This window comes from Ciconia boyciana, chromosome 1 (genome assembly GCF_034638445.1).
Source record: "Ciconia boyciana chromosome 1, ASM3463844v1, whole genome shotgun sequence".
Classification (NCBI taxonomy): Eukaryota; Metazoa; Chordata; class Aves; order Ciconiiformes; family Ciconiidae; genus Ciconia; species Ciconia boyciana.
Window position 1 is genome coordinate 31,054,783 of NC_132934.1, and position 23,812 is coordinate 31,078,594.

General features: G+C 38.5%; 1 protein-coding gene across 5 annotated transcripts in view; it reads left to right on the plus strand.

The window, feature by feature from the left end:
• The window catches only part of DOCK4 (dedicator of cytokinesis 4), a 258,226-nt gene extending 234,825 nt beyond the window's left edge, over positions 1-23,401 (plus strand). For 2 of the 5 annotated variants that reach the window (XM_072861831.1, XM_072861800.1), the window contains 14 exons: positions 331-497; positions 1,806-1,892; positions 3,596-3,772; positions 7,283-7,366; positions 9,249-9,380; positions 9,729-9,850; positions 10,136-10,256; positions 10,781-10,862; positions 11,079-11,188; positions 12,335-12,502; positions 14,676-14,748; positions 17,246-17,359; positions 18,311-18,372; positions 21,689-23,401. In XM_072861831.1, coding sequence (XP_072717932.1) covers positions 331-497; positions 1,806-1,892; positions 3,596-3,772; positions 7,283-7,366; positions 9,249-9,380; positions 9,729-9,850; positions 10,136-10,256; positions 10,781-10,862; positions 11,079-11,188; positions 12,335-12,502; positions 14,676-14,748; positions 17,246-17,359; positions 18,311-18,372; positions 21,689-22,114 — 1,925 coding nt within the window. In that variant the 3' untranslated portion in view covers positions 22,115-23,401. The remainder of the gene's footprint in view (positions 1-330; positions 498-1,805; positions 1,893-3,595; positions 3,773-7,282; positions 7,367-9,248; positions 9,381-9,728; positions 9,851-10,135; positions 10,257-10,780; positions 10,863-11,078; positions 11,189-12,334; positions 12,503-14,675; positions 14,749-17,245; positions 17,360-18,310; positions 18,373-21,688) is intronic. The other 3 variants (XM_072861805.1, XM_072861812.1, XM_072861822.1) reach the window with 3 other exon arrangements.
• Positions 23,402-23,812: the final 411 nt, after the last annotated feature.

A 23,812-nucleotide genomic window follows, 5' to 3' on the forward strand; every position in this document is an offset into this window, starting at 1 on the left:
ATTCAAGTTCTTACAATACAACATAATATTAGCATGGCATGACATATTGTGTGTAAGAATACATTTGATTAAATCCTTTTACTCCATGTACTATTCCATGTAAGTAACTCTATTTCAAAAATAAATATGAAATTTTCAACAAAACAGTACAAAGAAATCCCAAACCATCAAAAAATCTCTCAGGTTCCTTTCCCAAGCCATTAATAGTCTAGAAGTATTTCATGATACACACTTTTTAAATTTAAAGAGTTTTTCTTCTGTCATGCTTCAGGAGTCAATATGCTTTGCTAACTTAAATGAAGTGGGATAGCCTTAACTCTTTACATATAGATTTGCAGATTTATGCAGTGGCACCAATTCCAGAAAACCAGGAAGTCCTGCAGAGAGACGGCATTCCCAATAACATCAAGAGCTTTTACAAAGTAAATCACATCTGGCGATTCCGATATGACAGGCCATTTCACAAAGGGACCAAGGACAAAGAAAATGAATTCAAGGTAAAGTACCGTACCCTTTCCTGAGCTACTGGACCTATAGATTTATTTGTAACATCAACGGTAGTTGTGTTATTGAAACATGTTATTGTGTTATTCAACCGAGTGTGGTACAACAAATTCTCTAGAGGAGACGGTAGCTCAGGTTCGACTATTTCACTTGTCATTTTAATTAAAATAATATGAAAAATATATGGGAGATGGGAAGGTCTTGTTGTATATGGGAATAGGAGAGAAAAAAGTGCCCATTTGTTTCTGCATCAGTGATATATGGAAGGCAGAACTGGAGACAGCAGAGCAGCCTCCAGAGAAGTTTATAAGGCAGATGGGAAAACATTGTTAAGTCAGTAATCTGGGGTATGGATAGGATTGCCAAAAGTTATCTCTCCCTAGAGCAAGGGAGAGACAGTTTTGACTAAACTGCAGCATAATGTTCTGTTCCTGTGATATCAAGACTAAAAACTACCTCTGAAATTAGAGATTGTCTCAGGGAAGAGCAATAGTTCCTTCCTTAATACGTAAATGACTTCTGCTCTTCCTAATAAAAATGTCACACTGAAAATTCATCTTACATACTTCTGGTGTAATTTTAATTGTGACCCACTAGAAACACTTACATCCTGATGCAGAATATATTCTGGTATTCAGACACACAAAGAGAATTATCCCATCATAATCTGTTGTAAAGTTAGAGGAAAGAACTGTAAGGTTAGTACATTAGCTAAATTAAGTCACTATTGTCCTCTAATTAAAGGTTAGGGCTTTAGTTTAATTGTACAGATTACACATATTTTTTGTGTAAGCGCTATCCTATGTGTTGATCTGTCATTTTACAAACCTCTTGCACAAAGTGTTTAACAGTAGTACATTTGAGTATCCCTTCAGCCACACACTGTGGAATCTCAAATAGGACTTCACAGAGGAGAGCTGGTCACTCTGTGTGATCTGTAAGTTGTTCTGCTTCTGAACTCTCCCTCTTCTCAGATGTTATCTCAGAAAGGAAATATTAAAATGCTAATTTAGTTGTGAGTGACTTTTGGAGATTAGGGGACAATATATAATATAGAATAATGCCATGTTTAAGAGTGAAGAATCAGCAGAAAATACTGCTTAGTAGCAGGTCCTAGAAAGTAAGGAGAAAAGCTAATGTAATGGGCTTCTGGGATAGACATTTCAGTAGAAACTTGGATGTTAATACTTTTTTTTAATGTATACTGTTACTTAAATGAAGGTATTCATAAAGAAAATGGGGAATAATTAAGAAAAATGTAGAGGCAAATTCAGGAAACAAATTGCTTTTGTATATTGTAGAGTCTATGGGTAGAGAGAACCACACTGATCTTGGTGCAGAGTTTACCTGGAATATCTCGTTGGTTTGAAGTGGAAAAACGTGAAGTAGTGAGTATGAGACTGATTGCAATACATATTGTGGGTTGGTTTACTTCCTTATCCATATTTTATTTGATGAACTACTTTAAGATTTATTACCCATATCTAATTTCTTTGAGCAAGTTTTCAAGCCGGCTACAACAAAATTATTTACAAAGTATTTTGAGTTGTCTGGTTTCTCTTATCTTGAAAAGTATTGTTAAGAACCACCCTTATGATTCATTTAAACAGTTGAGGAAAAAAGAAGTTGAGAACAATAATGGGCAGCCAAAGGCAACATTTAATATCAGCAAATTACTTCCTTAAAACTCAGCATGATGTAACGTTTAATACTTAGACTATCTATAGCTTAACATATCTTTCACTATTCTTGAAAAGTGAACATTCTCCAAGTTCCTGTACTGTAATGAACACCACGTAGGTATATCTCTGTGTCTGCCTAAAGCTCTTGTTGAAGTTCCCAGATCTCAGCATGGGCAGGGAAGCATGCCTACACAGAGCCTGTAGGAATAGGGTCTAACGCAGCAATCTGTTACTGACACATTGTAATTTCTTCTCCTTTCTTGTTGTTATATTTTTTAAAAAATCCTTAAATACGTTTCAAATGTATTTGGAGGAGTGCTCCTCATATAAAGGACTTTAAATAATTGGTCAATTGTTGAGCCCAGGAGTATAACATCTGTAACTATTTTCCTTCCTGTCAAAGCCAGTCTTACATTAGTCCCATTAAATATAGAGATACCATTGTACAATTGATTTTCTCTAAAACTCTATTGTGTTTTTATTTTATAATAGCAACAGAATGTCATTTGTTCACCTTCCTCATATTCTCCTGTAGAAAACCAAAAATAAAATTTAGTAAAAATCAAAAAATTGTGTGTGACAAGAAATTTTGTTAGTTGACTCCTACTGAGTCCTTACTAGGTTAATATGAGCCTTAATATGAAGACCCTCACTTTACTATCATGTTACCATTATAGTAACCATTTCCAAAAGTTAACTGTAATAATTTTTTCTGGGTATGTACTAGATCATGACTCAGATTTGTGCTTGTATATTTTGGTAAATTATGCCAACTGCAGGCCTGTACTCTTCCCATCACTTAGCTTTTTGCTTTTCCTGCAGTTCATGCTACCTGTGAGAAAAGCTTCCTCACCCTCTAGAGAGGACAGGCACATCCCACTCAAGGACTGCCCTTGACTATAACTTGATTATCATCTTAGCTCAAAGCTTACATTCAAACTCCTCATCCATAACATCTAGTTGTTGACTTCACTTTGTGTGGGGGAACTAGCTCGCCAATACTTAAGCTCTGCTGTGTGCCCTTAAGCATGGTGAAGCTCTCTCTGACCCCAAGCCCAATTTAGGTAAAGTTACCAAGGACAGCTTAGCCCTGAATTCCAACAGTTCCACCACAGGTTGAAGTGTGTGAGTGTTTTGCAGCAAGGGCTGAGTATCTGTCAAGGTCAGGTAATGAATCTACAAGAGAGGGAGCATTGTTTATTTTGGTCCTTGATTATGTGATACAATTAATTCTCTCTGTGCTCAGAGTGTACACTCAGAGTGTAGCCCAGGTGAGAACTTTTTCTGCCCCAATACTCTAGAACACAAAATAACAGTTTTCTTTTAAGATACCAAAAATTACCTTTAATATATTTCATTGTTCAACTGAAGATTAAGTATGTTTGCAATGTTCCTCACTCCTCTTTCAGGTGGAAATGAGTCCCCTTGAGAATGCTATTGAAGTCTTAGAAAATAAGAACCAGCAGCTGAGGACACTGATTAGCCAGTGTCAAACTCGACAGATGCAAAATATTAACCCTCTCACAATGTGTCTAAATGGGGTCATTGATGCAGCAGTTAATGGTGGAGTTGCTAGATACCAAGACGTAAGCAATTTATTTTGTTTATTAAAAATCTGTTATAAGACATTTTCTTACTGATTTCTTTCTCTGTACAGATGCAGCTCCTCTGTATGAATTGAGGACAGAAAGTACTATATCAATAATAGTTTCAATTATACCTATATTGCAGTTTTGGGTGCTGTTAAATATGTGATGTTAAATATGTATAGCTTTATTGAAACAAGCGTTTTGCTGCAGATAGTCCCATAAACTTATGCTAGTGATGAGTCGATTCACAATTACCTTGCATTCTTTAGTGGTTTGTTTGGGGATTTTTAATGAAATAGTCAATTGTAACTGTATTATTATAACATATTCCCTTCCCCCTGCCCTTCTAGGTCAGGAGCTACTTCTGGCTGACTAGCAAATTTACTTTTGTGTGCTGACATTCTAATTTTAAAATATATATATACACACAAAATTCTTAACAAGAAATTTCTTATCTTGAAGAATCATATTTTTCTAGATCCTTCTTCTTTCTCTTCTCCCAGTTTTTAAGGAAAGCTATTTTCCAGAAAAATCTAGTAAGAATTAATACATATAATTAAGAAATGGCTAACACTGGATTTGTTCCCAAAAGTTGTTCCTCATTATTATCATCTCTGAATCACCTTAGGAGAACCTTAAATGTTTGGGATGCTGTATTTCTGCAAAGTTCTGTGAAATTTTGAAACTGCAGTAGAAAGAAAGAAAGGATTTTTTTTTTTTCAGACCAGCTTGATCTTCCTCTTTTTCCTAATAGTCTTATGAAATACTTGAGTCTGCTGGTTGTTCATTTTCCATTGAAAATGTCAAGTTGAATAACATTCTGTCCACTTGTCTCAAAGTCTGCAAGATTCGGTGTTCACTCAACAGTGTTAAATTTTATAAAACTGTATCTAAATTCAACTACAAGAAATTGAGTCTGCTATAGTGTTAGAATCTGTCATCAAAACTGCAACGTTATGAAAATTGTGAGACTAAAGCAAAGCGGTATCATGTTTGATGTTTCCCAGCTGCCTTTAAACAACAACAACAAAACTGTTTAGCATAGTAAAGCGCCAGAAGGGAGTCCCTTGAGAAACACAGTCATGTCAGAGCTATGTCTGGTTTGAATTACCAGTGTCAGAGCTCGCTCGGTGTCTCTGCATAGCTTTCCATTCTTCATGAGCATATTAAAGGTTCTAGCTTGCTCCTTTCTTATTGTGTTCTTAGCTGCAATTCTCGATCTCCTAGACAGTCTTCGTGTTTTGATTCCCTTCTGTCCTCTCCTTCTCTCTCTTGCTATATATCTAAAATAGAACTTTGCACCAACACCAAAACTGATAGCAATAGTTGTGAGATTTGGTTGTTTGTTTTTTTTTATTTCACTCTCATTCTCTTTGAGTGTCCCTTTTTCAGTCTTTACGTCTTCCTGCTGTTTTGCTACTTCTCCTTTTACTCTCCTCTGTAAATGCTTTTCTCTGCCTAGCTGTTTCACTTGCTTTTGCCTTCTGCCCTGTACAAAGCTCAAAACTCAGTCAGTCTTGGAGCTTGTGGTCTTGATGTAAGCATGACCATGTCTTTACATATATCCTCCTTTCTTTTGGGCAACTTCCAAGCTTTAAGAAGTGTAAGACCCGCAAATAACGTCCTTTGGCCAGCTGCTACCTGCTTGATTCTGCCTGCCCCCCCCCCCCCCCTTTTTTTTTCCCCCCTTCTCCTGATGGGATAAAAAGCAGCTATCTCTAATTATTCAGCACTTTGGCCAGTATTGCAGGTGTTAAAGCTACACTTTCACTGGTTTCAATACAGGAACAGATTCCAGGAAAATCTACAGAAGTAATAGCTATTATGCAGCACCTTCCTGTGTGCTAAAAAATGGCTGTAGACTGAACCACTGATTTTTTATTTTTTTTTAATTTTTCTGAACACTGCTGGAAGAGCGTGTTTTGCGCCCAGTAACACCTCTCAAGCTGCAATTTGTGCTATAACTTACATTTCTTTTAGCTCCTTTACATGTGCCAGAAGAGTAGAGGCACTTTCATGATTAACTATTGGAAACCAGGAATGTTACTGGATTTAGTCAAATTCTGTTTAGTGTTTTTTTTTTTTTCCTAAAGTACTGGTGATTTTGTTTGAAGTTAGATTATTACATCTCTGACTCAGATTACAGATCTGTATAAATCTCAGCCCAAAACCACTGGGACACCACCTGCTTGATATTGAAAGAACATTAAGCTTGTAGCTGAGGGAAAAAAACCATCATCTGGCAGCAGTTCGGGATTTGGGATTTTAGCAAGTATCAGAGGGTTCCTTTTAACAATTTAAACATGAATTCTTATAAGTCTACTTATCTGCGGTGAAAGGACCATGTGAAATAAATGTTCTTCATTACTGTATCAGCATTTTCTAGACAGGTCTCAGCACTTCCTTGTTACGGGTTGTCACAGCATGAAATTTTGGAACTGAATCGGAGGAAGGGGTATATTTATCTCCAGCTCCACTGCTCCCCATATTTTCTAACAATTCTGCATAGCAAAGATTTTAACAGCTAAAGTTGGAAGGAGAACCTTGTAAGAAGTATGTGATGGAAAGGCTAAGACAGGTGCAAAAGGAAAACAGCACAGAGCAGCCACTATTATCCTCTCAACTCTAGGGATAGAAAAACATGTGTATGCATAGGTATGCATACAGACATTTTTTGTGACAAGTGGATTTTTGAGGTCTAGAAATCTCTCAACTGAGCAGCTGGGCATTTTCTTTACAGAATAGTGTCAAGACTTGTTGTAAATTCAATATAATCCCCTTGCAGGGTAGGATAGGTGCTACGTTAAGAAAGATGCAATCATGAACAAACAGGGGAGTGCTGTCCAGGCCATTGCTGGTGGGTAAAATGACTTCGGGGTACTATAGCTGGTACAATTTGAGCATTGGAGATGGGGTGGAAAGTCCTGTAAGCTCGTGAACACGCCTGGATGTTGGTCAGATGCTCCTGAAGTGAAAAGTGTGGCTTTTTGACATCAATGACACTGTGTGTTCTTTAAAACATTATTTATATTAAGAGTGAATAAGAAGATAATGTCACAGCTCCAATACATATAATAGCATAGAATCACAGAGTGTTCTTAAGATATCTTTATATTTAAGGGATAATGAAGCTCCTAGTATGAAAAGACAGGAAAATCTAACTCTTCATAATTATTTGAAATGCCTATGTCACAATTAATCAGGAAGAGATACTTAGTTCAGGTTACCTGTGTTTGGTTTCAACTCTGCTTTGCAGGTTTCCAAATTTGATTCAGGATCTGTCCTGGATATTGAACAACTGGTAAATTCCACTCAAGAGTGGCTACATTTTATTTGCCCATAGTCTCCACCAATGCATATGTGAATAATTAATTATTTAGCATTTATTATCCTCTGTTGCAGTAGAAATGAGCTTTTGTTTCAAAAATATCATCTAGAAACTTGTTTAAAAAAGAAGTGATGTGTTTTTACTGACTTTATGTTACTGTGTGATTTTATTCTGCTTAGGCATTCTTTGTCAAAGAATACATCTTGAACCATCCAGAGGATGGAGAGAAGATCACACGTTTGAGAGATCTGATGCTTGAGCAGGTAAAGTGGGGAAAAGACTGACTAGGTGGCCTGCTCAGCTGTTCTAGCTAAAAGTGTCCCAAAATAAAATATAAAATTTGAGAGGTTAATAATTGCCCAGTGGTCTTCAATATCTTCTGAATTAGATTCCAAGTAGACAGCAACTTCCTATGCAAGCAGGTTTCTGGGTCATGTTAATATTTTTTCCCTAGTCCTTTTCATCATCATCTTAATCACTTCAAACTATTTTAAATTAAAGGTTGAATGAGAGGCAAGTTCTTTTCTTGTGATGCTTATACGCAAATATTTGCACAACATATTTTACCACTACTACAGAATAAACATTATCTCATTGAAACGTTTGATGGCTTCAGCAAGTATTTGTATGACATATTTTACCAATACTACAGAACAAACATTTTCACTACAAGGTTTAGCATAAGAGCAAAAAAACCTGAAAAATCTTATTACAGTGGAAGACATCTAATAATAATTGCCAAAGTAGGTAGGCAGTAAAAGAAACACCAAGTGATTAAATTAAACAGGTGAATATTCTATGCATTATATGATTTTTGTATTATTTCTTCATTTATTTATAAAACAATGGCCTACCAGCCTCAAATATGAAGTGTCTCCATTTGGAAATGCTGAAATAAATTATTTTCATCCAATTCCATTAATTATTTCCATAACATCAAATGATGTTACTAAGTATTTCAGCTTTTTTAACTGACATTTATCTGTCTTTGTTCTATGCAGCATGTTGAAATTTCAAACTTTATTGACAGCTTGGGATAAAGAGGTCAGAGTATTGGAATTTGGCAAGATGGAAATTCCATTTTTCATCAGCATTGTGGTATCTTTTGGTCAGATAAGCCGAAGGGACAGATCCTCAGACAGTATAAATCAGAACAGGTTCACTGAGCTCACTTTAATTTCATTTAGATAATGTATAGTAATTTACATTGCAGTTTCCTTTTTTTCAAGCTATAGTTAATCTCACGAACCCTTACAATTTAAAATTGGAGTTAATAACTTCCTATGACAAAAATGTGAATTCCAAGTGATAGCAGTTAAACCCTGTCTGGCACCCAGAGATGATTTCACAGAAAACGTGGAGCATTCAGAAGGGGCGGGATGGCTCTGTGTGCGGGTGGATGTGCTGCAGTCCTGACCTCGGGTCGGTGAAGCTGCGCAGCTGTGTGCCCGCTCACAGGCTGCCTGAAAACGTCAGCTAGTAGCTCTCATCCAAAGATATTACAGCATAGTGTAGCTATTTTGTTTTCAAATTTGAGTTTATCTGATTCCTTATGTAACCAGTTCAGTATTTTAAATGCCTGTGACCAAATTTGAGCAAGATTAGAGTTTTAGCAATGTTATTCTGAAGCCTGTCATGCCTTGCATCAAGAATATACATAAAGCCACCACTTACTGAGGTCTCTGGGGAGTTGGAAGAGGATAGGGAACCATGGACTTCATTGAAAAGATATTATAGGGTCTCTGGTGCATGTGGCCATTGCTGTTGTTCCATGCTTTTTATAATTGTTCTTGTAGAAAACTGCTTTTATTTAGGGTTTAGAACTGCTCGTTTGTAAAGTTGCCATTTAGCCAGATTTTTCACTATGTTATTCATAGTGGTTTCTTACATTAGAATTGAATTCACATAGGCCTAATCTTTGGGAAAGTTGAATAGTAAAATGGAAAGAGGCATAAATCCTCTTATGTATTACTGGTTTTGGTCTTAGGCCTTGTTTGATTACAGGTCTGTCAGGGATTTAGATGCTTTTAATACAACATGCATTTTGTTGGATTTTTTTGATTAGTATCCTAATCGATGATGAAAGCTTAAAGAAAATGGATCAAAAATATATTTTTCTCCTCTTTCCTTCTGTCTCTTCTGCAGGCCCAGATTCTAGAATTTGGCTTGGCAGTGCACGAGAAGGTGGTGCCGCAGGACATGAGGCCGTTGCACAAAAAGCTGGTGGATCAGTTCTTTGTGATGAAGTCAAGCTTGGGAATACAGGTACGTGAGCAGGTGCGTGGATAAACCAGGAGACCATTTAGCTGCAGTAAGGGTTGTTTAATTTTCCTAAGCAACGAATAGTGACATCTTTTGGTTGTTTGTCCACATTACAACTTGTAGCATTCTTACAGTACCACAAAGCGAAGAGAAAGTTAATAAACTTTCCATACAGTGCAGAGAAAAATAGTCACATTTTACTAAAGGGAAAGTATCATCAGCAAAAAGTTAAAATATTTTTCTTACTAATGATGAAGCTGATCCAAAATGCAGATATAACTATTCAAGTGACTACCTGTATCTTAGAAAATGCTTAATGATATTATGTTCATTTTAATTAATCTTCTTTTAACAACTCGCCAGGAATTTTCTGCCTGTGTACAAGCTAGCCCTGTTCATTTCCCAAATGGAAGTCCTCGTGTATGCCGAAATTCAATACCTGTTTCTATGAGCCCTGATGGTGCCAGGGTAATACCACGACGCAGGCAAGTTAAATTACTAGAAACTGATAGAGTTTGTTACTCAAGGAAGGTGACCCATAAAATACTTCTATTGTGTGCACGCTTCCTCTTGTGGTCCACCTGAAATATCTTCAGTCACGAATAGCTGATATATATATTCTCTCTCTCTCTCTTTCTCTCTCTTTCCCAACCTCAACTAATAAATCCAAATTAAACTGTGGAGTTTAATAAACACGTGCTGTTTTCACATGAAAAAATATGACTGGCAACTAGAGTTAACCATTTTGTATTTCATTGTTCTTATAATAGTCCCCTGAGTTACCCAGCTGTCAATCGGTATTCATCCTCATCACTGTCATCCCAAGCTTCTGCTGAAGTCAGCAATATCACTGGGCAATCGGAAAGCTCCGATGAAGTTTTTAACATGCAGGTACAAATTATTGTCATTCTTCAAACTAAACAGAATCTTTCTTACAAGGCTATTTACTAAACTAATGCTTCTATTATTTCATTCAGAAATCTCAAAGTTATTGCTGATACTTCTTTTAAAAAACACATCTTTAAATGGGCTGTTAACCTCCTTAACTTAGAAAGAACAATTTTAATGTAACTGTTTCTCCTTCTTTAACTTAGAGCATGAATTTTTTACAAAAGTAATAAGCAGCAATACACTGATGTGAAGTCATCTGACCTTACATAGACTTTTCTGTCCCATTGTCACAGTTGTGATGTAATTATTTTAATATATTAATTACATTTCTATTTATTTCCTATTTTACTGCATCTTTTTGTAGTTATATTAATGCTTTTTATACTGGTTCGCTATTTTGAAATACTGAGAAGCCAGCCTAACAAATTAAAAGGTCTTTGTTTTAGTGAAAAGTATGTTATAAATTTTTGTTTTCCAAACCAGTAAGTGTGATGTGGTAACAACAGCATCTCTTCTATACACAGCCTAGTCCGTCTACCTCAAGCCTGAGTTCTACTCATTCTGCTTCACCTAATGTGACCAGTTCTGCTCCATCCAGTGCCAGAGGTCAGTGCTTGTCTCCCATTGTAAACCAAATTAAATGTTTTTTGATACATTATAAAGCTGGATTTCAGCATGATATCACTTGTCAGACATCAAATGTAGTCAATTGTTTGAGGAATACAAATTACTGGGGCAGAGGATTTCTTTGTCATAAGTGTAGAATTGAAATGTCTGAGTTTCACTGCATGAATTTAATCACTTGACACGTTTATATTCTAGCCTCTCCTCTGTTGTCTGACAAACATAAGCATTCCCGAGAAAACTCTTGCTTGTCCCCCAGAGAGAGGCCCTGCAGTGCCATCTACCCTACTCCTTTGGAAACGTCGCAGGTAGGAAGCTTGTTGGGAGGCCTCTGAACACAAGTAGCTAAGAAGACGATAAAAGCGCTTGTTGAACTTGAGCAGATTCAGTGTCTGCTCATTGCTGTTAATTTTCAAGGGTTTTTTTGTTTTTATAAGCAAATACTCTAAAATATTTTACATGAAAGAGATGTGAATAGAATACACAGTGCTTGATCACATTTCTGCTTGCTTTGTCTAGGTTTAGATCTGGTTTTTATATTTACTCACTGCAGTGAGAGAGAGATGCAAAGACTTACCAGATGACAGCCCGCTTGTGTGAAACAGCAGCATTTGTTCACATCTAGGGAAGAAGAAAGAAAGAAAAACTGTTATCACAGCAGTTGTCCATGTTGACCTCCCCTTTATTTCTTCTGAAATGGCTAATCCTAGCCACTGTGAGATAACCCACTCCATGTGGCAATTCATATTTTTCAATGTAGTTTCAGAAAAGAAGGATAGATATTTTGTTACTCCAGAGAAAAGAATGAGTTGAGTTCTTACCTTAAAATTACTATTACGTAGGTCTGTATGAAATTTGTATCTTTTGAGTTACCTGAAATGCAAAATGAGCTTGGTGAGCTGGCCAATTTTGAATCCTTATTTCATCTTTTCTTCTTAACGGACCTACTTTCCTAAAGTGCTTTCCTTTAACACAGTTGCTGTTTTAATCTGTGCCATCACACAATGCACCTCTTGCTGAAGCTGAGAAAGACGAAAGCATAAGTACAGTGTGAAAGGCCCTCCTCTCAGCACTCTCATTTCCACCAGAAATTTTGCCTGTGATAAAAAAACAACTTGGTAGTCCAGGATCATTTATTTTATAAATGATTTGTTGGTTTCTCATTAGTTGTATTCTTGTCCCTTTCTTCTTCAGTTATTGAATTGGCTCTTGATTTAATTTTTCTCTTTTCTGTTTAAGTCCTCATGCTGTTACCTGAGGGCTTAAGAAGTAATACTGAAGCTTAGCCAGACTTAATGGCAGTTCTCGGGAACTACTTACTGATATATCTACTGGGCACTTTCTCAGTGGTAGTGGAACCAAACCAGCATACAGGAAAGACCAGGAGATGTTGTTTAAATAAAGCAGTTTTACGGTTTGCCGCAAAGAAAAAATTTTCCCATTTTTGCTCCCAGACTGCAAACTCTTGCTTTGCCAAGTGGAATGCGACTTCTATTCCCCACTCTACCCGAGATTCGATAAGGGAGGCTGAGGAGCTCATAGGCCCAGTCTCCACTCTCTCTGAGACTCGCCCGTCAGGAAAATCTCCCAATCTGTCTCTACCCTCAGTGTCCCAAGAGAGGGTAAGTAGAAAATGAACTTGCTCCTACAGTGAAGTATGTTTCCAAGGTGAAAAGGTCTGACAGTTTCTTTCTGCCCTCATAACCATAAATGAGGATATATCTTTCTGGGGAAAGGTGCAATTTCTTTCTCTGGTGCTCTATTCCCTGAGCAGTAAAAATGGACTGTGATCAGAAACAAAATTCTGCTTCTCTGCCTTCTGATTAAGAAGGGGAAAAGAAATCCTCAGGACAATTGTAGGGAGATATCTTAGAGATACCTGCAATTCTCATTAGAATTTAGATGCTCAAACTGTTTCTTGTCCTCTCTATTTTTATTCTAACACCAGTTAACTTCAACAGTCTTGGCTGGAGCTTCACACTAAGTTAATGAGAAAGGACCACCCATTTATGAACATCTTTGTTACGGCTTAATGAATGCAATTTTCACAATAGTTTTTCAACCAGGAAAGATGAGATACACAGGCAAATTCCTGCACTTTAAGTCCTTTCAGGCCATAGCTACCTCATTTAAGGAAGTTTGATGGACTTCATAGAACAAGACCACAGCAGTACTGCATCTGCTTCCCTCATTGAAATTGATGCTCAAGGTTATCTATGTACAGCTGTTTTCAGTCAACATCCATTTGTGCTTGCTTTTTGATCTCTGGCTGAGCGATTGTACAGTGTCTCTCCAGCTCTTTCCATACTCTGAAGAGGAATGCCTGCTGTCATTGACTGGTCAACAAGCCTTCTTAGTTTCTGCACTATTATTCTTCCTAATGGAGCTTTTTAGGTTTCACATTTTGGGGGGTTTTTTGCATCTCATTAAACATCCTGTGATTGCTCTTGTTCTTCCATATGGTTTTATATTTCATTATTTTAGTATGTCCTCGTTTCTCTGTGTTTCATTTAGCTTTTGTCTCTATATCCTCCAATTTCAGTTGCTTTTTCAGCCTTTGCTCTTTACTTTCACAATACAAAACAGTCTTCAACACTTGCCCCCCAGATCCTAGTGCACTGCAGACTCACTAGGCAGTGAACATTCATTCCAGACCAAGCAGGAACATATGATCGCATTTTCTGTCACATTAGAGTACACCTGTAGTTACACCACCTCAATTTAATGGTAACTCCAGGAAAACAGGTCTTACCTGATCCAGTATGACTCTAGTACAGCATAGACAGGCAAACCTAGTGTAGCTCAAAGTCTACCAAAGCATCTATGAGATGTCTTAAGTCAAGTTGAATTGGCCAAGTATTTGTTCCTCACTTTGTAACATGGAGCTGCAACATGTTAGATCAGTGATGATTACTTTGCAGCTAGGCTTGCCATCTTGTGGAACCACAGCATAGTGCCTCGCTGACTCGGCATGGTCCTCTGAACACTGGAAGGAGATACAAGAATAGCATTTGATTTGATTTAGATGTCACTGATTGTCTGATCTTGCTTTAAAAAAAAAAAAAGGGAAGGAAAAAAAAAAGTAAAGTTTATCTGTTCTCATTTCCTTTGGAAAGCACATATGAATTACTTGCAGGATTAACTGTGTACTGTTTACATCTGTTATCAAGATAAACTAGTGACCCACGGATTATTTGAATGCTGCCTAAAAAAATAACTACTGGCATTTTAAAATTGTTTCATAAATTTACTGTGATTTTTAAAAAAAATGAATATTCAGAAAAGGAAAGACAAACACACTTTATGGGTCAGCTCTTATCCACAAGAGCAGTAAGAATGCTGCTACCAAAAAAGTCAGGGTTGGAAATAATACACAATGCTCTTCTAACATGACAGCCATAACTGGAACATTGTCAAACATTACACCTTGTTCAGATCCTGTTTCTGCAATGAAATTATGGCAAATCTATCCCTGCACTTGTTTAGTAATCTATCAAGATACCACTTGAGGAATGAGCCTTATTTTGCTTTTTAGGGAGCTGGAAACTGTCAGAACTCAGTACGTAATAACCGTCCTTCTGATTCCAGTGTGTACAGTTTTCAGAAAAATAGTCTACTCCCTATTTGTATACACATATTTTTGTTAAACTATTTATGTTCTTAGGTGATGTTTATCACTCTACCTCCAAAGTAGACCTGTGTGGTGGGGATAATACCAAAAAGATATTTGTTTTCTTAAAGGCTACTGAAATACAACAGCAGCTATGCATAAACTCTGCGGTTCTCCGTTTACAGAGAATGCTGTTTAATCACATTGGAGATGGTGCTTTGCCACGAAGTGATTCCAGTCTGCCCGGCCCCGACAAAGGTGAGTGGAAATGCTGCAGCATGCTAATCTTGGAAGCAATGAAAATATAATTAATCTGTCATTCCTGTAGAATGCTAATTCTTTTGAGCGTATATTGTCATCTCCAAGTTTCAAAACTTTCTAACTAACTAAATTACGCTAACATTCCAAGTTTCAAAACATTTTGCCAAAAAGGGGGGAACATGGTGTTTGTTTGAACTGAGTGTTGCACTCAGAAGGGCCCAGAAGTTTGCAGGAAGGGGTGATGGAGCAGCAGGTTGCAGCAGGTGCAGCAGGCTGCCTGTGAGAGCTGTCCTTTCTGCTCCTCAAGAGAGACGTATGGGGTGATGAACCCTGGAGATTAACTTCTGGAGAATGGGGCAGAGAGAAGTTAAGAGATAGATAGAGTCCTAAAGTTTGATACCTTCAAGTCTGCTTTACCAAATATAAGTCACTGTGCTTTTGGTTATGCTTTGATGGAAGAGAAAAGATCAATTTGTGGTTTTGGGGGGGGGGGGTTTAATTAGAGTAAATGAGAAACCTATGAATTTCCATAGGCAAAATATTGCCTTTTACAATTTTGTACCTGGGGAAATTCAGTATTGTTGGCACAGTTATTGTGCCAAGATTTCATTATGTGCTCTGCATCCGTAATATGCTCCATCATTTCATTATGTACTGCCCTTTGTGGTTCCCTGAATAAAGGATACAGTAAAACAGGTGTATTGAAAATAAATATTTTAAGAACATACTGTAACAAGAACGGACCAGGAATCAGATTTTCATCAAGAAGAGCTGATTTTTATAAGTATTTCTGTGTCCAAGTTTTTATGAAAGCTCAAGTGCGGAATTTTTCACAGGGCTGAAAAACATATGAAATAATTTAACATGGAAATGGCAAAACTTTTCCACTGGCCTATGCAGCCAAGTACATTACAGAATTGTTAAAATAAAATATTCTCTCCTGGAGACTTTAGCAGTCCAAAGAACTGACTGCTTGGATGACTTAAAAGAAAAAATGGCTTGTGAAGAGGTTCAGGCATTTGAAGTACCCAGGTCTGGCGCCAACCAGATGAGGGCAAAACCATACTGCTAGGTGACAGCCTACAATAAAAAGCAAACAATGTATTGCATATTTTGGCAGTAAAAAAGCAAAGTGATCCTCTAGAAAATAGATTATTCTGTGCACTGTTTTCAGGGTCAGCTAATGTGCAATTACCTGTAAAAATATTGTTACAGATATGAAAAAATATTATTTGTACTGTACTTTTTGTATTAAGTCTGGTATATACTGGTATTGTGGGATTCCAGTCCTTCTGAGAGCCCTTGGTGTTGCTATAATAGCAATAATTGATACCATCAGTTAGCAACAATATTTTGCTTTTCACTTCATCTAAATGAGCAGAGAGTCCTTGCATGTGGTTCCCCACTCACAACTATGTAATAAGCAGACAAGAAGGAAACTGTCCTGGCAAGGCAAGAGGTTTGAGGCTTTGAAGGTGGGGGGTTTTTTTGGTGGGGGTTTTGGGGGGGGAAGGAGGGAGGTTTGAAGTAGTTTTTTCTACTTTTTTACAGGACGGGTAAGAAAAATTGTGGGGTTTAAGTTAGCTTTTGTCCTGTCCATGTTAAATGCCCTGTCTTTCTGTCTATTTGACTTCTTTCCAATATTGGGGGCTCCTTGATAAGATGAGATAATCCAGTTCTATTAAGGAAGCTGTTCCAGGCCTTATGGGATCATTCAATTATCAAATTCTATGACTTTATAGAAGTCACACAGGCAAATACAACAGCTAATTTTATACATGTCAAGGTGATAAGTCAGTTTACATGATCAAGCAGAGATCCTCGACCATGGCTACAAACAGTGCATATAAATTTTCTTAGTCCACAATAATTTTTTCATTTGATTTTTTTTTTTCCCCCAGACATCTTCATTTCTTTCAATTTTTACTCCCTCCATTTGTGCCCTTCTTTCCACCTTCTTTCAATTCTGAATTTGTAGCCTATGTAGGCAACAAAAGACTGTTAGCCCTGAAAGCTTTCTGAGGGAGGTTGATTGGAATTTGTCGAGTTCTTTTCTCTAGTCTCTTCTGTACATAAAATGAGTTAATGGCAACGGTTTATGAATAGTCTGTTCCCGTCTGCCTAGAAACCTTTAAATAGGAGTCTGGTGCAAAGATAAACTGATTATATTAACAGGCTTCAAGCTTATCTCCCCCTTTGTGGCTGGATTTGCAGTGCACCAGAGTGCTATCTCAGCTGCTACTGTTGTTGATGGTCCCAACTGCTATACAATCGCAAACTGACCTAAGGGCCAGATGCATACATCAGGCAACCAGAAGACTGACAGCCATTATTTAAGAGCTTTTCAAATGCTGATGTAATCATGAGAGCTTTTCAGGCATGCTTGTTAAGTTGTTTAACGATTTCACTCTCTGTATTTTTATCTTCATGGGTAAAGGCAAGTCAGAGAGCTAGAAGTGTTGATGCCTATTTCGGCTTTTTCATTCTCTTCCAGCTGTAAACACCACCCCCAGCAGCTGGAGCCTGGACAGTGGGAAGGAAGCCAGAAACACATCAGAAAGTGGAAAGCTTATATCTCCTCCTGTACCACCAAGACCTGCACAGACTGGTGAGTTAATGGACGTTTCAGGCTAAGGTCCAGTAAAAAAATTATTTACTTGAGGGCTTAGATTCTTTCCACTCTGATTAATGTTTAACTTCTTGGGCAGGTTAATTTATTATTTGATTACTTACATGGAAGTCTGTAGAACTGCCTCCACAGGTATTTTCATCTCCTTAATGTTCTCTCTAGCATTGTGTTTCCAATACTCAGCCCCTTCACTTAATGACTGAGTAGTTTCAGACAGTTCATGCTGGTACTAGGGAGGATGATCAAATTTAATCTTTTGAATTTATGATAATTGGAGGTTAGCAATCAGAAATGATCATTAACTACAAAGAATCTTACTGGCCAGAAAATGCACAGCAATCATGGAAGTACATGAGTTCTGTTACTGTAACCAATTTGCCTTTCAAAAGATTAATTTCTATTTAAAGGAAAGGCTGCTTAAGTGATACTATAAATATAATTGTTCTCAAGGGAGTGAAGATGCTTTTGGTGTTTTAGACTTATGCCTCAAATTATGTCCAGGCATGTTTGCAGTATATTTGCAGGTAAATGTTTGATGTAATTACATTATGTATTGTCTTTTTTCTTATTTGACATACAAATACATATTTCTTAAGAGAAGAAGAAAAAGAGGAGGGGAAAAGTTATTATACTGACTTTTTTGAATCCTGTTATCATTTGGTAGGATATAAACCAATTTACAGTGGTATAAAATTTGTCAGAGAAGATGGATGCAGAAATTTCTTATACTTCATTGGTTGTACTGCAAGATAATCCTGAGAAAAAAGTAAAATAAACAAAATCTCTAAAAATATTTGCAGCCATCAGACAAGTACCTAGAGGGAACCAGAGATAATGCTTGTGTATAGAATGATCTCCCATCCACTTAAAAAGATTTCTTAGTGAAAGTTGTAATGCCAAGAGTGCACTGAAATCTTTCTGACTTTACAGCATCACCAGCAAGACACATAGCATCCGTTTCCCCTTCTCCTGCTGGCAGATCACCAATGAAGGTACTGTCTTATTGCAGTGAACAAGGTTGTATGTGTTGTGGGGTAGATAGTATATATTTAATATACATTATTTGGGATCATATTATGTTTTCCTTTTATTTTCATGTGCCTATGCAAAAAACATTCACAAGAGTAAGTAGCCATAACAATTACAGCAGCTCTGAAGATTTCAAAACTGCAGGCAAGAAACCTAATCTTCAGACTCTTTAGCCTCTCCATATTAGGCTTCTCACCTACATGGATAATCAAGCTCACCTAAATCAGTGGACAGAAGGGAGTGTAAGAAATAAATATAAGACGTGCCCAATGGTCCATCTAGTCCAGAATTCTGTCTCCAACAGTGGCAAAAGGGGAGATGCCAGCTAAGGAGAACCTGTTGTGCAACACGTTCCTCTTACTCCTCCAGCATCCAGAGCTGCTGGATTAGAGGGTGTGTTAGAGAGTAATCCCTGCTTCAGTGATTTCAATATCCATTTCCTTTGCAGAACAATCCAGGGAGGTTGTGTAAGAAGTTGGAAGTAGTTTGAAGCCTGCTAGTAGGAAACTTTAAGCACAGCCTGTGAATAAGTGTTGGTTCTTCTCTGGCAGTTAAACACCCATAGCAATTGGGGATCCAAGCTAAACTGAGCAGGTTTCATTTCTATTTCAAGATATTTGAATGTGTTGGTACCCATTTGTTGCACAACAACTTATTGGTTGGAAAACTTGACCAGGAAATCCATGTCTTCCATAGCACTGGAGGACATGAACACGCAGCCTGCATATTCCAGGCAAACCCGGTATTGACAGACTGCGCAACGTTAGTCTCGGGGATAGCCTCTGCCACCCCATTGAAGCAGAGAGAATTCTGCAGTTAGAAATATGAAGGTCAACAACCTAGAAGGAGAGCAAATAGAAAGGAGCATGACTGGTGCTTCAGGCACTCGGGTGCGAGGGCAGAGGGAGGGAACCTTGCCGAAGGGGTCCCTCAGCTACCCAATGCCTAACTAATGCTGCAGAGGTACACATCTCCTGAGGAGGAGGAAAGTGGCACCCCAAAATGCCTCCTTTCCCCTTGAGGTCCCTAATCACAAGTCCACAGTCATTCTCCCATTTGTCATCCTGTGAGCCTGTAACATTTCCACTTGTGGCTGCACAGTGGTCCAGGTCCAACACAGAGCAATTGTGCTGGCGATCAGAGTGCCCCGTAGTCCTATTACCATAGTCTGCCATCTGCTGAAGTGAGCACCTATCCCAGGTTTCACACTAGCTGCTTACTAGGAAGCTCTTCAGAGCATTAGGATCTTGTACAAAAGGTGAGCGACTCTTCCTTTTTTCCTGAATGGACTCGGTACTGATGATTCGTAGGGGTGTTTCAAGCTCATCCTAACATTTTCTTCTAAAGGCCTGGACAGAATTTAAGCATTTTACAGCCAAAGTCTGGATTGCCGCCTGGGAGAGGAATGCTGGCCCAGAATACTTCTGAGAGTTGCTGGATCTCACTTTGGGCATCCATGAATTTCCAGACTGTTTTGGTGTCTAGACTGTTACTACTGGTACAAGCAGTCTGCACTGCTGTCAGGAGCCAAGTGCTTACCCCTGCTCAGCTCCTAAATTGAAGCAGGCAGGTTTTACAGGTATTTGCTCTGGTTCTGAATGACAAAAGCAAAGGTCCTAAATCTTATCTGTGGTCACTTAATCCAAGTGTCAGGTGTTCTTGGAACTTCAACCAATTACATCATTTATTTGAAAACCTTGACCCTGGATGCCTGTGGGGGTAGGAGTGCAGCTGCAGCCTCCTCACACACAGAGGAATGGACCCTGAAACAAGTAGTTAAACAGGCTCCTCACAATGTCTGAAATGTCTTCAACACTTGCTCTGCTTTTCCCTAGCCACATACAGGGCTCAAATTTTAGCCTTTGTTCCAACTGTTACATGCTGCCAGAGAAGGCCGTCTTAGTACAAAACCCACTGATGTAAATGAAGATATTTCTTTTTTCTCCATTGCTTTCAGTACACTGTGGATCCAGTCCTAGATGGATAATTAAGATTATCTCAACAGCATAAAGTCAGTGCAGCCAGCTCTATACACCCATGCCCCTCTCCTTCTCCTCTCGTCCCTTCCCTTTGTTGCATGGCTCACACTCTCACCTCAAGCTGAGCGGCTGAGCACCAACCAGTCTAACAAGAATTGGGGTGCGAAATTTGTCTTCGATGTGATTTCTCCATCCCTTTTTTAGCCTGTGCTTGAGGCCATTAAGTCTAGATTGTCTCAGATGGCTCCAGTCAAAATTAGATATGTTGCAAAAACTTTTCAACTTGCAAAGTATGGTCTAACCTTTTACAGTTTTCAGTTGAAGTTGCTTCACTAGAATAGGACTGCTCAATGTTTTTAGGTAGGGCTTTACTGTCCCTGCCTTTTATTCTTCGTCAGCACTGTTGTTGCCTCTTGGGCCCTCAGCTCCCCGTCCCTCACCTTCCCCCACAGACCTGTGAGGTTGCTGGTGCAGCCATTTGCAACCTTTGCCCCGCGTTGGACCCTTGTCCCCGGGGCCCGCGGTAGTGTTTTGTGTTTCGTGCGAGCGGCACGGGGTGTCCGAGGAACCCCTGGGAGATGGGGGAGAGGAAGGGTGGAGCAACTGCGCTTCAAAATGCCATCTGCAGCAGCCGCAGCGGTGCCTCGCCTCCTGCCTTCCTGCTGCTGCCCCTGAATAGCAAGAGGAGCCGCGGGCCGAACGGGGCTGGCGCCCAGCAGCAGCTATTAGCTTGGCATCCGCTCTGCGCTTCACCTCCGACATCGGTGTTATGACACACTCGGGAATGATGCCACGATGTAAACGCACTTTTCATTGCATGACGGTGCACTGAAACTGTGAGGAAAAGCTTTGGAAAATGAATTCGGAACATGAGAGACTGAAGTAGCAGCAGTGACCGGGATGCAAGTCCTGTGGTTTGGCATTAGGGGGCAGGACACCACTAGGTATGTCCTGCGCGGGGTTATGCCTTTCATTGACAGCGAGGAAAACTGAGGGTTCATGTTAAAGGCTTCCAGATCTTTCCAGGGTATTATGATAGTAAGATAACATGTAAATACAGTTTTACTTCCACTTAGATGAATTACGGGCATGGGCACTGTTTAAGGTCTACCTAGGCACTCTTGAAATGAGCTTTTTATTGGTTTCTTACTGGATCTTAATTAAACAGGGACGCAACTGATATGCTTATCAAGCCTCAGAATCTATGCAGTGTATCCCCGTGTGTTTTCAGTCTGAGCACAGAAACGCTCTCCCTCGTTTACTCCAAGTAAATCCTTCTTCTGCCCTTTCGTTCGAGCAGGGGTCTGTGCAATCATTCACGCCGTCTCCAGTGGAGTATCATTCCTCGGGGCTCGTATCCAACTCCCCGGTGCTGTCGGGGAGTTACAGCAGCGGCATCTCTTCGCTCAGCCGATGTAGCACATCAGAGACATCAGGCTTTGAAAGCCAAGGCAGCGAGCCAACAGTGACTGTCCCAAGCTACAGCGTTTCTGAGGAGCCTGTGAGAAAAGAAAGTAAAACCCCGCCGCCTTACAGCGTGTACGAGCGGACTTTGAAACGCCCCGTTCCTCTACCTCACAGCCTCTCCATCCCGCCCGCCGCGGACCCGCCGGCGCTGCCGCCCAAGCCACAGCTGGTCCGGCCGAACAACCTGGAAAACAGCAGCAGGAGGACTGAGCAGGTTCCCCGGCCCAGGCCTCTGCCCCGCAAAGTCTCTCAGCTATGAGAAGCCACTTTTATATTTAATTGCAACCAATTCTTTAGCGTTTAAGAAATAATATTTTTTAAAAATGGTAAAACGCGTTTAGTTAGGCACCTTTTCTTTTGAGTAATTTTGAAATGCTTATTAATATTATGTTGCACATTTGAAATGAAATTACTAATTTAGGTTGCCAGATATTATAGGAAGCATGACTGAGAGAATTTTTTTTTAATTTCATGGTGGTGAATACTGATAAATGCTTTTATTTGTACTTTATTTTTATTTAAAAATTTAAATCTAAAACCCTACAACTCTCATCTGAGTTAGCTGAATGCTTCTCACAAAATACAGAATATACTGACTGGATCTTTACTACTAGAGATAAATGCACGCTTTCTAACAAAGTAGTCTGTAGACTAGGATGTTTCTGCAAGTAGGCCGAAAGTTGTTTCTCTTACCCAATGAACAGGTTGGTCATTTCAGATGTCTGTGGAAAAACAGAGATATAATGCAAGTTATACTGCAGAGAACGTTGTAAGAATGTGGTTTGGAATTTTTGAAACACACACTTGGTTTATGTTATTTTTAAGATGGAAAAATACCTGCATTTCATTCAGCATACAGCACCGTTCTGGTGAATCTTGATAAGGTTCTGTGCCATTAATGTATTACTGTACCTGAGGCATCCTTTTCTTTTTGAGGTGCAATTTACTTTTATTCTTCCAGTTGATTTTTGTGTTGTTGTTTTGGGTTTGTTTTTAAAAAGCTAGCAGTTTGCTAGTGGAAGTTCTCTGCTGTTTTTGAAAGTTCACCCTAAAATACAATCTGTATATGGAATAGGCACAAATTAATTGTTCGTTTAACTTGTGTACAAGAATCAGTATTGACTAGTACCAAGGCAATACACTAAATGAACAAATTTTTAAAAATACAAATTACTGGATATTGATCAATAAATTTCAAAAGCTAATTGCAAAGGTAATTAATAACTCTGTAAAAACCTAGCAAAAATTCTGAACAGCTCTTTGGATGTGTACGTACCAGTGGAGTCAGGTTTTGGATTTGCTTTTTAGCTTGAGTTCATCACCATCGTCTTTACTGTAGGAGAATGGTGTTTGGCCTTAGGTTGTATTTTAGTAACTGGCATCTGAAGAGCTCTGGAAAGCTAATGTCAAGCCGTAGGAATGTGGAGGGGAAAAAAAAAAAAAAAAGCACCTTCTGTATGTATTTTTTGTATCCTCTTTCTTTTACTGTTTAACATGTGCTTGGGAACAGATGTGTGAACTGCGTTTTAAATCATGCTGTTAAAAATATTCTCCCTCTTTTGTTGGGAAGCTCATGTTGATTTTAGCTGTGTGTTTGATTTGTTGATAGTTTAACTGGAAGAAAGTGACCACTTTTTATATTCTCTCAATTAAACCTTCAGCAGTTACAAGCTGTTGACGGTAGTTATAGAGGTTTTCTATAATAAATGTTCAAGTATTTTTGTACATAATTGGTAAATTTTAATAAGGAGTGTACCATTATGTGAAAAAGAAGCAAACAGTTGTGTATGCAGTAAGATTGTTATAATTATGCCAAATACTTTATGTATGGAAAAAAGAATATTTGTAAATATGTGCTTTTAACAATAATTCCGCCATATTGACTTTACAATTTTGAATGTCAGAAAAAATTAATATATGTTAAAATATTTATGTTTTAGTGAAAGTATTCATAACT